This window comes from Amblyomma mixtum, chromosome 1 (genome assembly GCF_055824585.1).
Source record: "Amblyomma mixtum isolate Tamu chromosome 1, ASM5582458v1, whole genome shotgun sequence".
In the NCBI taxonomy this organism is placed as follows: domain Eukaryota; kingdom Metazoa; phylum Arthropoda; class Arachnida; order Ixodida; family Ixodidae; genus Amblyomma; species Amblyomma mixtum.
In genome coordinates, this window is record NC_143012.1 from 250,145,391 (window position 1) to 250,158,943 (window position 13,553).

The 13,553-nt window shown below is 43.1% G+C and overlaps 2 protein-coding genes across 4 annotated transcripts in view; one reads left to right on the forward strand and one right to left on the reverse strand.

Moving 5' to 3' along the window:
• Positions 1-3,759, reverse strand: part of Spt20 (transcription factor Spt20 homolog) — a 32,768-nt gene extending 29,009 nt beyond the window's left edge. Inside the window, exons 1-8 of one of the 3 annotated variants that reach the window (XM_089565691.1) lie at positions 3,502-3,759; positions 3,314-3,388; positions 3,160-3,224; positions 3,016-3,082; positions 2,792-2,947; positions 2,644-2,679; positions 2,447-2,485; positions 915-1,028 (exon numbers count right to left, since the gene is read on the reverse strand). In XM_089565691.1, the coding sequence (XP_089421817.1) occupies positions 915-1,028; positions 2,447-2,485; positions 2,644-2,679; positions 2,792-2,947; positions 3,016-3,082; positions 3,160-3,224; positions 3,314-3,358 (522 nt within the window). In that variant the 5' untranslated portion in view covers positions 3,359-3,388; positions 3,502-3,759. The remainder of the gene's footprint in view (positions 1-914; positions 1,029-2,446; positions 2,486-2,643; positions 2,680-2,791; positions 2,948-3,015; positions 3,083-3,159; positions 3,225-3,313; positions 3,389-3,501) is intronic. The other 2 variants (XM_089565689.1, XM_089565690.1) reach the window with 2 other exon arrangements.
• Positions 3,760-3,898: 139 nt separating this feature from the next.
• Positions 3,899-12,011, forward strand: RpL31 (ribosomal protein L31). The gene is made up of 4 exons (XM_089565693.1): positions 3,899-4,013; positions 4,272-4,507; positions 8,022-8,134; positions 11,940-12,011. The coding sequence occupies exons 2-4, from the start codon at positions 4,272-4,274 to the stop codon at positions 11,975-11,977; spliced, it is 387 nt and encodes a 128-aa protein (XP_089421819.1). The 5' UTR covers positions 3,899-4,013; the 3' UTR covers positions 11,978-12,011.
• Positions 12,012-13,553: the final 1,542 nt, after the last annotated feature.

The following is a 13,553-nucleotide window of genomic DNA, read 5'->3' on the forward strand; positions in this document are numbered from 1 at the left end:
CATATATCCCGAAAATTGACTCTCCAATCCAATATATAAAAAAAAAAGTGCGGCATTTACATGCGTTTATACGGTAATAAAAAAAATAAGAAAAATTTATTTTGTCTCCATTTTTTAACAGTACTGTTTAGTATATATTATAAATTTGTACCTGAACTCCTATCAAGCACTTTAACAATTTCGCAAATATCAAACAGTGCCTTCAAACCGACATTCAGTTGTACATTTTTAGCCTTTTCTGACAACCACTCACTCTGACACAAAAAAGGGTGTGTGCCCCGTGCTTGCCTAATGTCAGCTTGCAAACGTCATGTTCCTCAAAAACTTACTATAATGTAAGTCAGATTGTGCCCAATTAGACGCCACGTCCAAACACAGCTCACTTTTTCCATGTTGGAAGAACAGCTACACATACTGAACCATATATTTATGCCCTTGTGACACTGCAAGGGTTCGCTTCGATAAATGCACACCAGTAGCTGAGTGGTTCGCGTTAACCAGACTCTTTTTTTCTGCCCTGTGTCTTTGGGAAGCTAAACACCAGTCCCTAGAATGTTCAGACCATTGAAAAGTTCAGCTCGACAGGAGAATGCGTTCTGTATGATCACATGGAAAGGTGCACTGCATTCAATGTGCTGGAATGCAGTGAATCAAGCAGTTGCCTACAGCACAACACTTGTAATACAAATAGCTGGCTCAGATTTCTCACCTACTGCCCCCCAAACCCCTACATCCCTCCTTGCTGGAAACAAAAAAATGCAGGGCTGCATAGCTCTGAACTCCATCTATCTAAATTTATGTAAATGGGAGTGAACCGACTGAAAGTACCATCAGCCCCTTCCTGAAGTGTGTTTCCACTGCACTTGTGTACAAATGGCCGGTTTGGTGTGGAAACAGCTATCGTGTGTGCTCACCTGTGTGGTTGGTTTTAGCAGAACATAGTGCGTGAAGAAAGTGCCCAGCGTTGGTAGGCACCTCCTGTGGTCCCGCACTTCTACGACTATGCAGCCGCTGTAGAATACTGGAGCCTACAAGAGCAGCAATAAGCAAGATGTTAGAATAATATGGCCATCACCTAATCTACAGCAGACTTGTCCTTTTACACTACCCATGTTCTGCAGGGACACATGCACTAGCTCTCTTGCTACGTTGCCTTGAGTAGCATTTTTGATAACTTGTTTGTGCGCTCTTCACTGTGGCACTGTGGTGAGCTCGTGCCTACAGCATAAATTGTGTGGTGACTTACTTGCATTTTTAAAAAAGTAAAGACAACAATTACGACACTGGTGAGTGTCGAAGTACACGAACTTTGTCATTTTAACACAGAACAAGCCAGCTGATATCGCGATATTATCGCGAGGAAAAAAAAATAAAGTGTGACAGTTCTTGATATACTTATCATTCTTCCGACATGCCGAATGTGTCCTAGCAAGTGCACAGGAGCGGAGACCGAATATTATGGAGCATGCTTCGGTGTCCAAAATTTTCTCACACATTCCGCAGAGATGATATGACGGTTTATTGGGCTCATATGCGAGCGCATCTGTGGCAAGTGCTAACATATGTACTTTCTAATTTTCGCTAGATAAAGAGTGAGAAGAGTTTAATCGCTGAAGCATGCTTTCTAATATTATGGCCGAGACTGCAAATGCAACCGAGTCCAGAGGGGTTGACAAATTGGAGGCTTACAATTAGTGTCACTTCAAACAAAATAAATACAGAGGGGATTTTAGAACAAAGTTAATACAGCGGGGATTTGAGAAGTTCCGAGCAAGTTGAACATTAATTCTACACACAACGGGTGCCTCACTGCAGAAGCGATTACCTCTCTACTAAACTTCAGGTTAAATGATACAACTCAGCAGAGAAACCTCAGGCTACTCACAAGTGAGGAACAACTTAAATGACGCATGCCAAAAGGCATGTTGTCCACAGCCTCAATAAATGGTTGCAGCCTGGCTGCCAAGCAAATGCATGTATTAAAGATACCAAGCTTAAATGCTTATGCAGCCTTGATAACGGCAATACGCATACAGTGCATCCCCTCCACTGTCTTGGCCCTTTCCAAGCACATTCCATTGATGCGAAACTGATAGCCTAAATTATTAAGGCGGCAACTTGTGATCCAAGTTCTTCCCTTTTAAATTTGCTTTCTTAATTCACTATGTGTTCATTCATTGATAACAGTTTTCATCAAAATAGCTGCCCACACAGAGATGCGCTGAGCAGAGGATGATGTCACAGAAATACCAGGTTAAAATATGTACCACGCTGCTCATGCTAGTCAAGTCCCAGTGGCGAACAGAGAAGTTATAATTGGTGTGTCGGAGCAGTGTTACCCGTGCAGGCAGACTTGTATAGGTGAATCTCGCACAGATGAAAACAATTTTGAGCATTTTGTAGACCTGAAAAAGATTTACGAGTCAAGAGCAAAAAGGGGGCCTACCTGAGACCTTTCCAAAAGGTCAACCAGGATGGGTGGAAGCTATGCCATGCAAAAAGAGAACACAGATGCATGTATAACAAGTTTCAGTGCCTTATGAATGACATTACAGGCCTGTACCAAATTTTAGAAAGAGCAAAAGCTGCATCAAGGACTGAGAAAGTAAAACAGAAAAAAAAGGGTCAATAGTAAATACCTACCTCTTCGTTGTCGATGTACTGAAGTAATTCACTTTCCTGAAGGTATTGAAAAAGACACAAGGGTAAGATAACGAAGGGAAGACAACCACCTGTTGCATTTGCTCTATAGTTTTACGGCTACCGCTTGCGCGCACCCACGGTTACGTACCTCGTAAGGTAGGCGAATAGTTTCTGTTTCGGTGCCATTCCTGGTTTTCAGCATCAGTGAATAGCCTTCGTTGCCAGCGTAGAGGTTCAAGACGAGGCAGTTGAGTTTCTCCTTGGACACCAGCTTTCCCAACAGGTTTGATCCATTATACAAACTCTGCGAGTGATACACGATAAAAATGCAACCGGGTCACGGTGGCCACCGTCAAGATAAAACAAACCTACCTTGTTCCTCAGATTAAAATTGCATTCAGACAAATATAGTTCCGTCAGCCTCTGTTGCAACGACGGGCTGCAACAAACCGAAGGGTCGCGTAAGGTCAGCAATCACCGAGGAAAGCAAATGTGAAAAGTTATCGAGACGCTTACTATTTTTCTTTGCGATGTTCACGATTTAACTTGCCAGGCTGCTGCTTGGCCGTCTGAATCAAAAGCTGCGCAAAGAAATGCCTCACCGTCACTGCACATTCGCTAGTCGCAGCAGTAAAAAAGCACAGCAAGCGACGAATAAGAATTTCCTTACGTTCGCCTGCTGAAGGCAAGTGGAGATCGTGTTCATTGAAGACATAGAGTCAAATGTCCGGTTGATACACGAAATCTAGGGGGCGAAGAAGCAAAATCAACTTCTCAGCAAAATATTTACAGCGCGGTGTAATGATCAAAGCCCTGATAACATATGTCATCCTCAGATGAAGCGCTCGAAGCACTCACCCGTCAGCTGATGTTTACACACACGTACTGGACGCGCTCATTTGAGCGCTTTACCTCGACAGTGTGACATGAGCATGAATGCATCATTTCTGATGGACGCATCTTGGCGCATGCTCGCTAGTTTAAATCTACACTAAAATAACGACATATACATAACGATTCTTGGTGCGACATTTTGAGCGATTTTTGAGGAAACTCGCTTGTACGCGGCTTTGCAAACGACAACTACGGCACCATTTTAACCACTGTTCGCAGACCCTACGGTGAGAAGCAATCAAATCTGTACATGTTGATTTTGCTAAACTTTTGTACCTCTAAAAATTTTTTATACTAATTGACCTAACATCAGTTTTGTAAAATAGTATTTATTTGTGCAGTTAGCAGAGATAACCTTATATTTTGCAAATTGCCTTCGCGACAAGTTGGTTGGCACACAAGGGGGAGCGGAAAGCTGCGCAATCTGCCAACGCTGGGAGACTCTTTTCCGGCCGACTCTCCGATCTGCGGCAGCGGTAAGTGAGACGCTTTGCAATCTTTAATAATCGGGATGTAAAATTCGGGTATAACTTTTTATGGTTATGTGTGGCTCTTTATGAAGGGTCCTTCTTTACCATACTGTGGTCCTTAAGTCATTATTTTGTCTATATATTTCACAAAATGGTGGTCCGGTCCATGCTACTCTCCGCTACAAACAGTGAAGATTCGTGTAGCGCACAGTGAATGTTAGAACTCGTGTCTGGTCTACAAATAATCCCGTGTCGTTGTTTCAGATGGCCAAGATCAAGGGCGAAGGAAAGCGCGAGAAGCGCGGAAAGTCCACACTCAATGAAGTTGTCACGAGAGAATACACCATCCATCTTCACAAGCGGTTGCACGGCATTGGGTTCAAGAAGCGTGCACCCCGTGCCATCAAGGAAATCAGGAAATTCGCTGAGAAGCAGATGGGTACCTCCGACGTCCGTGTTGACACCAGGTTGAACAAGTTCATCTGGTCCAAGGGAATCAGGTGAGTGTGCATCAGGGACATCGCTGTGCCTCAGCGGTCCTCAAGGAGTGTCTGACAACTGTACAACTAGTGCCATTGAGTTGTTTAAATTGTACGGAAGTTTAAGCAGCGTAATTGCGTTGTCTCAGTGGTTTCCACGAAGACGACATAGTTGTGCCCTCAGTTGCTGCAACTGTTGTCGATCGGAGTTAGCACGAAGCAAGTGCATGCTGCGCATCAGCCTTGATGCCGCATGCTTGATACTGTGTTGTCAGTACGGGTCATTGCGTTCGTTGTGCTGTGGTTAATAAAGCTAGTTGATTTTCGTATTAGGCTATCCGAGTGATTTTCCTGAAGCATGCAGGGAATAATCCTACAGTTCAAGGATGCGAGGATTCTGTTCTAACGTAAAACGCCTCATGTTACGGCGTATGAACGTCTTGATTGATAGTAATGCTAGCAGAATGTCAATCCCGGCCGCGGCGCCCGTGTGCTCTGCGATGTTCAAGTTTATTTTCCTTTCTTTCAAAGGAGGAGCAGGGACTAAAAGCTGTGGTAACAGCTTGATTGAAGGTCCCGACTCCTTGAGACAGTGGCAGTACAGAAGGAAGGCGAGGGTCACATCATTTACATCAATTAGTAATGTCATGGGTATGCGATGCAGATCCATATTTACGCGAAGCGCGAACACATGCAAAACGAAAGTCGCAATACACACATGTACTCAAAGCAAATGTTATACATCACTAAAATATACAAGATAGATGCCCCAAACTTTGGACAAAAAAAAAAAATCATGTCTGCTTCTTTCACAGATTGAAATTGAAAAAACTGCATGTGGTCCAAATTAATCTGAAGCCCACCACCGTGCTTCCCTCGCAGCCCATGTGTCGCTTTGGGACGTAAAATCCCAGAGTATATAGCTTGCATATTGCTTCCACTACCGCAGCTATGTAGTGCGATGTGTATACTTAATTGATGTGGACAGGTACTATGTAACATAATGGTGTTAGTCTACAGAATTTGTCTGTGTGGTCATTGTGCTCTGTTATTTATTTGTATGCACCTGAGACACTTGAGCTCACTCCTGTCTTGAGGTGTTCAAGAGATAGCAAAAACTGGTGCAAAATGAATAGCTGGTGATAACTACCCAACTGTCTTGCAAAAACATGGACACTGGGATTTAACACCAACTTACATAGTGGATCCCTAGTATCTTGGAGCTTCTATTGGGGTGTATATGCCTGTGTGTGGTTCTTCTGATCCATCATAGAAATTTTTGTCACTTTGAGTGTTCTTTGGTCATAAAGGTCACAACAAGGTGCTCCAGAGCTGCTCTGGATCTGTTGTTATTCACCGTTAAGCATGTTGGCAAATTTCTGGACATTACTGTCTTATGAAGTGCTATTGCTGTCATTTCTGAGCAACTTGGTATCTGTCTAGCATGCCTCTGTTGCGATGAAACACACTTCCTGTCGTGGCTGTTGCGGTGTATTGGCTGTGCCAGTTTTATGCACTTTTCATACATTAGCCTGTTCTTTACAGGTGCGGTAATCGCTTTCTGCTTCAAGACCATACCCCTGTTCTTTCTTGAACGGAGTTAGAAACCAAGAACTTTTAATTACGTAAAGGGCTAGGCACACTAACTACATTGCACGTTAAGCAGATTGTAGGGTATGCGAACTTGCTCTGTAACAAGATGTACAGGATTGGTGCCCTTCATTGATTGTATTGACATCTATAAGGCGCAAGCTGAATGCATGTCTGGCATGTATACAAATGGTAAAATTGCGCTCCGAATGACTATAAATTGAATGACATCACTGTACCTCCAGTCTTTTCAGTGAATAAGAAAGCTTGCATTAGAACTGAAAATTGCACTAAGAAGAATAGTATGAGGCAGTTGACTGAAAAGACTCATATCAAAGGCTTGACAAGTTTTCAGAACTGTACACTCATGCTTGTAGAAATGCACACAATACCATCAGGCCTATTGGCGAAAGATGAAAACGTGCTAACTGGTTTGTTTGATAGTTCTGTTGTAGACAACACGCAAAAATGTGGTGCATGGACGTGTCGTTGTCTGTTCGCTGGCACTTGAAGCAAATGGGACATGAGCTCTGGTGTCCTAAAAAGTGTTAAATGGGGGATTCCCCTAAACATTTGGTCAACACCTAATTTTAGTTGCATATTTTCTGCTCTGTGATGAGACACAAGACATTAGGATACATGGATTGCCACATGGTATTCGCTTGAAACTACTGAATTTGTAATGGAATTTCTTTTCTCATGCTGTTCGGGTTTTGTTTTCAACAACCGAAAGGTGGCTACAATGTGAAAAGTGTGCTTAGGCCATGCAAGACAAGAAAACTGCAATGTAATTGCTGTTTCTTCATTCGTTGTCATCTTGGGTCTTGAGGCAGGCTGACTTTATAATGGCAGTCAGTTGAATTGATGAAGCAGTGATTATATTGCAGTTTTTTTTATGCCCAACATGGCCTGTACTTGCCTTTGATGTCACATCCATCATTCAGTTGTCGAAATCAAAGTAGCATGAGAGAAGAAATTCAGTTATGACTTACTTAGTTTCCGCAGGAAAATACCACCTGGTGATCTTGTAATGTCTTGTGCATCATTAAACAGAAGTCACACAACTGAAAATTTGGTCTTTCACATGCAAATCAAACAGCTATGTGGACAGGAAGTTTACAATGCTACTATGAACCTTGCTGTGGTTGTAAAGTTCTGGAATGTGGTGTGGAGTCGAAAACCGGTGGCCTTGGGAACCTGCCACTTTGGGCTATAGGAGAGTGCAGATGTAGACCTATGGCTAGGTTTTGTTCGAGTAGTACTTGATCGTGTGTTGGAGCTGCAGGTGGCGAAATGCCCCTTCTTAGTGACGTAATGCTCTGCTATGCCGGCACACGTAAGGGTACGTATTTTCAGCTTGTGTGTGTTAAGCATTTAGTGTGGAAGGTCTGATGGTAAAAAATGTCAGTCTACTTGGGTAATTAGGCCAAATGCAGGTATGTGCGCTAACATGACGCCACTTGTCGGTTGGGGCTGCAACCTACTAGGTGGTACCAGGCTACCTAATTACCGCCCCAACTTCCGTTTAGCTACTGTGCAAGAATCATTCGAATCACATTCTCCTCATAACTGCTGCTGCACATTCCGCTTGGCTCGGTGCGCTTAGAGGCTGTGCCGTCTAATTAGCGCCCCGGGTTCTCGCCTGGTTACCACCGGCTACACCTTGGCAAGTAAGCCACCCGGTGAGCAGTGGCACAAGGCAGCTGTTGCTATCAGTGGGACTTCGGTTAGGTTGCGACGAAGGTTGCTCTTCCTGAGCAGTCTATTATCTCAATTAAATGGGTTGCTGCCTGGCACAGTGGGCAGGTGAGTAGCCCGCCACAAAACCGGCTTCAGACGCACACAACACCCAAATGCGGGGAATGGCCACTATAAGTGCTAGCGCACTAAAAGTGCATATTTCAAGAACCAGCAAGAACTAATGGATATGTCTCCCTCTGTGCAGGAGTGTCCCATTCAGGGTCCGTGTGAGGCTGGCTCGCAGGCGCAATGAAGATGAGGACTCTCCCAACCAGCTGTACACCCTGGTCACGTACGTGCCCGTGGAGACCTTCAAGAGTGAGTTGTTTCCTGCCACGCGTGCTGTTTCGCATGAGAACGGCTTGGGCTGTCATCTCCTGCCACAGGCTGTCAGCTGCAGCTAGCACCTATGTGTTGGGCTCTGATTGGTTATACCTATGTGTGACAGTGATAAGCTGCTGCACATTGTTCTCTTCTGAGAATTCAGGCCTCGCAGGATTGTTACATTGACTATCAACTGGTGAATTGATTGTAATGGAGGTGTGGAAAGTATTATTTCTGTGTTCCCTTGATGGTGACAACACACATGGAAGGCTGTGGCATGTAATATGAGGCTGCAGGACAGTTCCTCCAGGCAGCACATGCTTTTGCATAACATTAGCAGGAATGCATGGCTACTGTATTGTGAATTTTAGGTGGTATTGAATGAAGGAAGATTTAATAAACTAGTCAGTTTCTTTTTTTCTTCCCAAATTTCTGAACTTGTATTTAATTCAAATTGATTTTACAGTCGTCGACTGATTTTTCGGGCTCAGCGTGTCCCAGAAAGCGGTCCGAGTAATCGAATGGAAAAAACGGATTTAAAAATTTCAAAATTCGCTGCTCTTCATGTTCCGCCTTGCAAGCGATAACATTAGACTGTATCTGAACCGTCATGTCTGCGCTGCCTCACGTCACAATACCAGACAGTGTGACGTGGACACAGGTCATGCCGCGAATGAATGCATGCGCCTGGTGAAGCGAGAACAATCAGTTTGCATGGGCAACGCTGCAGAGGCTGCAGAAGTAGTGCATCTGCAAAACCGTATTACAGTACTCTGCCACGTATCGTTCATTCATGAAACCTCGGCGAGTGTTTGGACGAAACAAAAAGAGCGGTATAAAATGAGGAGGTGGCATTGAAAATCAAGCTCACAGCTGTGAGGCACTAAGTGTTCGGGCCCTCTGGCTGTAATTTTCATTGAGTATGAACTACTTTGAGTAAGAGCGATTTGCCCTACCAGGCGCATATCATACTGTCGCATGTGGTTCTCGAAGTCTCGATGAGTCACAGGACGAACATGTGGCAAGAAGTAAAGCGAAGTCCAGGAGGTGCCAGTCACGGCACTTAAGGGGGGACCCTGGTCTTTGAAAAAAAATGTTTATTAATGAAGTCACAGTTATGAAATTTCCAGGCCACATGTAGTTTTGTGCCCTGATTCTGGATATGTCATTTAATTTCGTGTAAAACAATTCCTTGAGCACTTGTGCAATTTTTATGCAAGTATTTTGGGAAAAGTTTTGCAGAAGATTTGCTGCAGGAAACTCGCTGGAATGTATGCCATTGGGCTCTCTTGACACCAAGGAATGCAATAAGGGTAAAATTATCATCCTGACTATCATAGAACTTGAGTTATAGAGTTTTGAAGTTGTCGCTTCAGAAATGAGAAGAAAAGTGTGTATTCCTGTTTGTGAAGTGGCAGCTTCAGTACCCTGTAACTCAAGTTCTATGATAGCCAGGATGATAATTTTACCCTTATTGCATTCCTTGGTGTCAAGAGAGCCCAATGGCATGCATTTCAGCAAGTTTCCTGCAGCAAATTTTCTTATATGCTCTCTCCAAAAGACTTGCATAAAAATTGCACAAGTGCTCAAGGAATTGTTTTACACAAAATTAAATGGCATATCTAAAATCAGCGCACATAAATACATGTGGCCTGAAAATTTCATTACTATATCTAAATAATTAAAAAAAATTTTTAAGAGCAGGGTCCCCCCTTAAGGGGGAATGAGGGTCTTGAAAACTTGTTTTTTATTTTTCGACATAACTTGTTGAAACTTAGCACGCAGGTGTATCATAGAATGCTGATCTCAAATATGCATTTAGATTTCAAATATCTCACCTGGAAGAAAATTTATTGCAAAATAACATTCAAATAGGCAATTTCTTACGGGCCTTTATAGTAATTTATCAGCTAAAGAATGATTTTTTAAGAATAAGTAAACATTTGCAAAGGCCCAAAGCACATGCTAAAGCTTTCTTTTTTCCTTTAAACATGATATATGAGCAATTAGGCGAAGTGTGGGCTAATTACTGCCGCGTCATTTTTTCTTTCCAACTTTGTTGTTTATTTATGATCAACAAAATTAGTTTGTAGACATTCTGTTAGCTTTAGGATGTGCTTTGGGCCTTTGTAAATGTCTGCTTATTCTTTAAAAATGTTTATTTAACTGATAAATTACTAAAAAGGCCCGTAAGAAATGACCTAATTAGGATATTTTATTTTGCCATATATTTCCTTCCAGCTGAGATATTTGAAATCTAAATGCATATTCGAAATCAGCATTCAATGATACACACAGGTGGTAAGTTTCAGAAAGGTATGTTAACAAATAAAAAAAAAGTTTGCAAGAACCTCATCCCCCCTTAAGGTTTGTCAGAACAAAATATACCTGTGTTCACTTTGGTTGTAGGTGAACTAATTTTTAGGCGCAAACTTAGCCTGTGCGAACAGGCACGCTAGCTTTGGCAGCAGTGACTGCTATGTCTGAAAAGGAGTATGAGGTAACTTATGTGAAGACGCGAGTCGAAGCAAACGCCTCTGAATGCACCCTACATCCCTTCCCGCATCTGCTGCAGCTGTCCATTTGTCCCATTCATGCACAATTATGTGCTTTTTATATGCCATATCTCGATAGCAACGGAGAGCGTGCCATTATATTGGAGTTTGAAAAATCAGTTGGCTACTAAACATGACCCAACTGAGTGGAAATACAGTTGAATTTAAACTCAGAAGATGACTGAGAATTTCTTAACATCATGCTGAGTTTAATTAATGGTGGCCTTTTCAAAATACACTTTTGTGCCGCTGCGGTGGCTCAGTGGTTATGGCACCCGGCTGCTGACCCGAAAGATGCGGGTTCGATCCCGGCCGCGGTGGCTGAATTTCGATGGAGGCGGAATTCTAGAGGCCTGTGTACTGTGCGATGTCGGTGCACGTTAAAGAACCCCAGTTGGTCGAAATTTCCGGAGCCCTACACTACTGCGTTCCTCATTGCCTAAGTCGCTTTGGGACGTTAAACCCCAATAAATCAAACTTGTTTTGTGGTAGGAAAGTGTCGAGTCTAAACCAGTGGTTTTAATTAAGCAAGTTAGATTGGAAAGCCTGGTCTTAGCATTCTGAGTAAGGCATTTTCAGCCTTTGATGTGGTTTTTCTAGATCCAGCCTTGTGATAGCTCACTGTTATTAGGTGTAATCTAGCCGCCGTGGTGGCTCAGTGGTTATGGTGCTCGATCCCGGCCGCGGCTGTCAAATTTCTATGGAGGCGAAACTCTATAGAGGCCCGAGTACTGTGCGATGTCAGTGCACGTTAAAGAACCCCAGGTGGTCGAAATTTCCGGAGCCCTTCACTAAGGCGTCTCTCATAGCCTGAGTCGCTTTGGGATGTTAAACCCCAAAACCAAACCTTAGGTGTAATCTGTAATCATTGTTGCACCTAAGGGCATGTCTGCTTGTTACAGCACAGTCAGGAATGTGGTATACTTTATTGTGCATGTGGGTATATTTTTGAGCCTTAGCAGCGAGTTAAAAATTACTTTTTTTATGCTGCAGGTTGCTCAAACTAGAGATTCACAATTTTCTGGTGAAGCTGCTGCTAACATAACTTCAGAGTCCTTGTTCAAAAGTCACAGGGTGCTTTCTTTTTGGCTTTGCACTGCAGGCTACTTAAAAAAGTTATTGTTAGTTACATTGTGCAATCGGTTACAGCTTGCCTTTGCATTGTAACAAACTCTGTTGCTAAAGTGCCTGGTGGTAAGAAAAAGGTTCCGTATTTATTTATTATTGTAATTTGTGTTTTGCAGAGCTCCAGACTGTCAATGTGGAGTCCAGTGACAACTGAACGCCTTGGGGGAAATAAAATATGTACAAAATGCTTTGTTGTGATGAAACTGGAGTTCCATTCTGAAGAAGTTGAGAACACTACCTTTATGTCGGGGTTTTCACTGTCAAAGCAAAGGGCTTGGTACTAGGTAGCAAAAAAGTTGGACCTGGCTAGGTGCTTGCAGTGCCTCTTATATACTTAACGATATCTATACTATTATAGTATGTGCTATGAATATGAGGCATTGGTGCTTGAACCCAGAACCTCTGCCAGTTAAAGGCATTTGCTACCAACCAGCTAAACTGATGTTCCTATTAATAGACAACTCTAAGCATTTGAAAATGGGGAGGGTATTGTTCAAATTGCTTCTGTGAAAATGTATAAAGGCCCGACTCCAATCCCACTTCCGAGGCATCGGGTGTCGAGAGAGGTACACATCTCCATTCTCCGGGAACTGGCTCGCGCCGCTCGTGTCTGGGTTGATGTTGCTAGAAGCAGTTCAACTGCCAAGAGTGGTGAGAGGTAGTAATTCACATAATTAAATGATTTTAAAACGTGTGGAATGTATTTGGTACACAAATAATTAAGCACACCTTTTCACTGTGATGCTGTATCTAGGAACTTGCAAAACCCGCAGCACCATCGACACTCTGTGCTCGCGCGCCAAATATCTGGTGGGGACAGATCGGAGCGTCGACGCGTGCGGCACCGCGCGCATGCGCACACTGGTTCTGGCTGGCGCGCGGTGCCGCGCGGCGCATGTGTGTTTGGAGTTCAGGCCTAAGGGAAGAAATCCCAGTGGAGGTACTTGTGTCTTCAGTCTCTGTGCTGATGTGCATGAAGATAGTACGCAACTCTTTGTAGTAACACCTGCAGTGCTTTGAGCATTTGTTTATGTGCAATCAATGAGGTTCTGAAAGCTGGTGGATATCCACTATGATGAATTTTACTTGTTGGCTCTATTGCTATCTTGTAGCAATCTGCTAGTCTTGAAAATGGTGCCATTCTGGCTGTTCTTCCTACACTACACAAATATTTGATAGCATATGCTTAGCCACTGCACCCAATTTTGAAGCAGTATGGTTCCTGCAAGAGACTGCAGGGTCATTGTGGATGCTTCGACTGCTTAGAAGGACTAGGTACATTCAAGGCACTGAACCAGAGATCCCATCCTAAGCTTTAGTGAGGATGCAGGACATAATTTGTATCTTAATAAATGATACTTCTGGATTTTAGTTATGGACGGGTAATCAAATATAACACCTAGCTTTGAAATTCAGTCGTAATTGCTGAATTTTTCTTTTTTTTACTCGTGGTAGCGTATGCAAAGTGTTGCTGGCAGTACTCAAAAACTTGGAACATGTAGCACTGCGAAAGAGACAAATCGCAGTTTGTTTCTGCCCTTTAAAGCCTGTTCAGGGCTCCTGTCAAGACTGCAGCAGAAGCATATTAAAAACTAGCAAAAACAACAATCGTAGCGAAACTAAGGCTGAGATTAGTTGGATATGCGAATGTTTGAAACAGAATAGTTTGTGAATAGTATTTGGTGTTCAGTTCACACCAAACTACTTAGCCTCCTAAGCATTCAGAAATG

Coding starts and splice junctions, on each gene's coding strand:
- RpL31 (XM_089565693.1), top strand. CDS start 4,272: ATGGCCAAGATCAAGGGCGAAGGAAAGCGCGAGAAGCGCGGAAAGTCC. Junction 4,508..8,021: donor ATCTGGTCCAAGGGAATCAG/GTGAGTGTGCAT, acceptor CCCTCTGTGCAG/GAGTGTCCCATTCAGGGTCC. Junction 8,135..11,939: donor GCCCGTGGAGACCTTCAAGA/GTGAGTTGTTTC, acceptor TGTGTTTTGCAG/AGCTCCAGACTGTCAATGTG.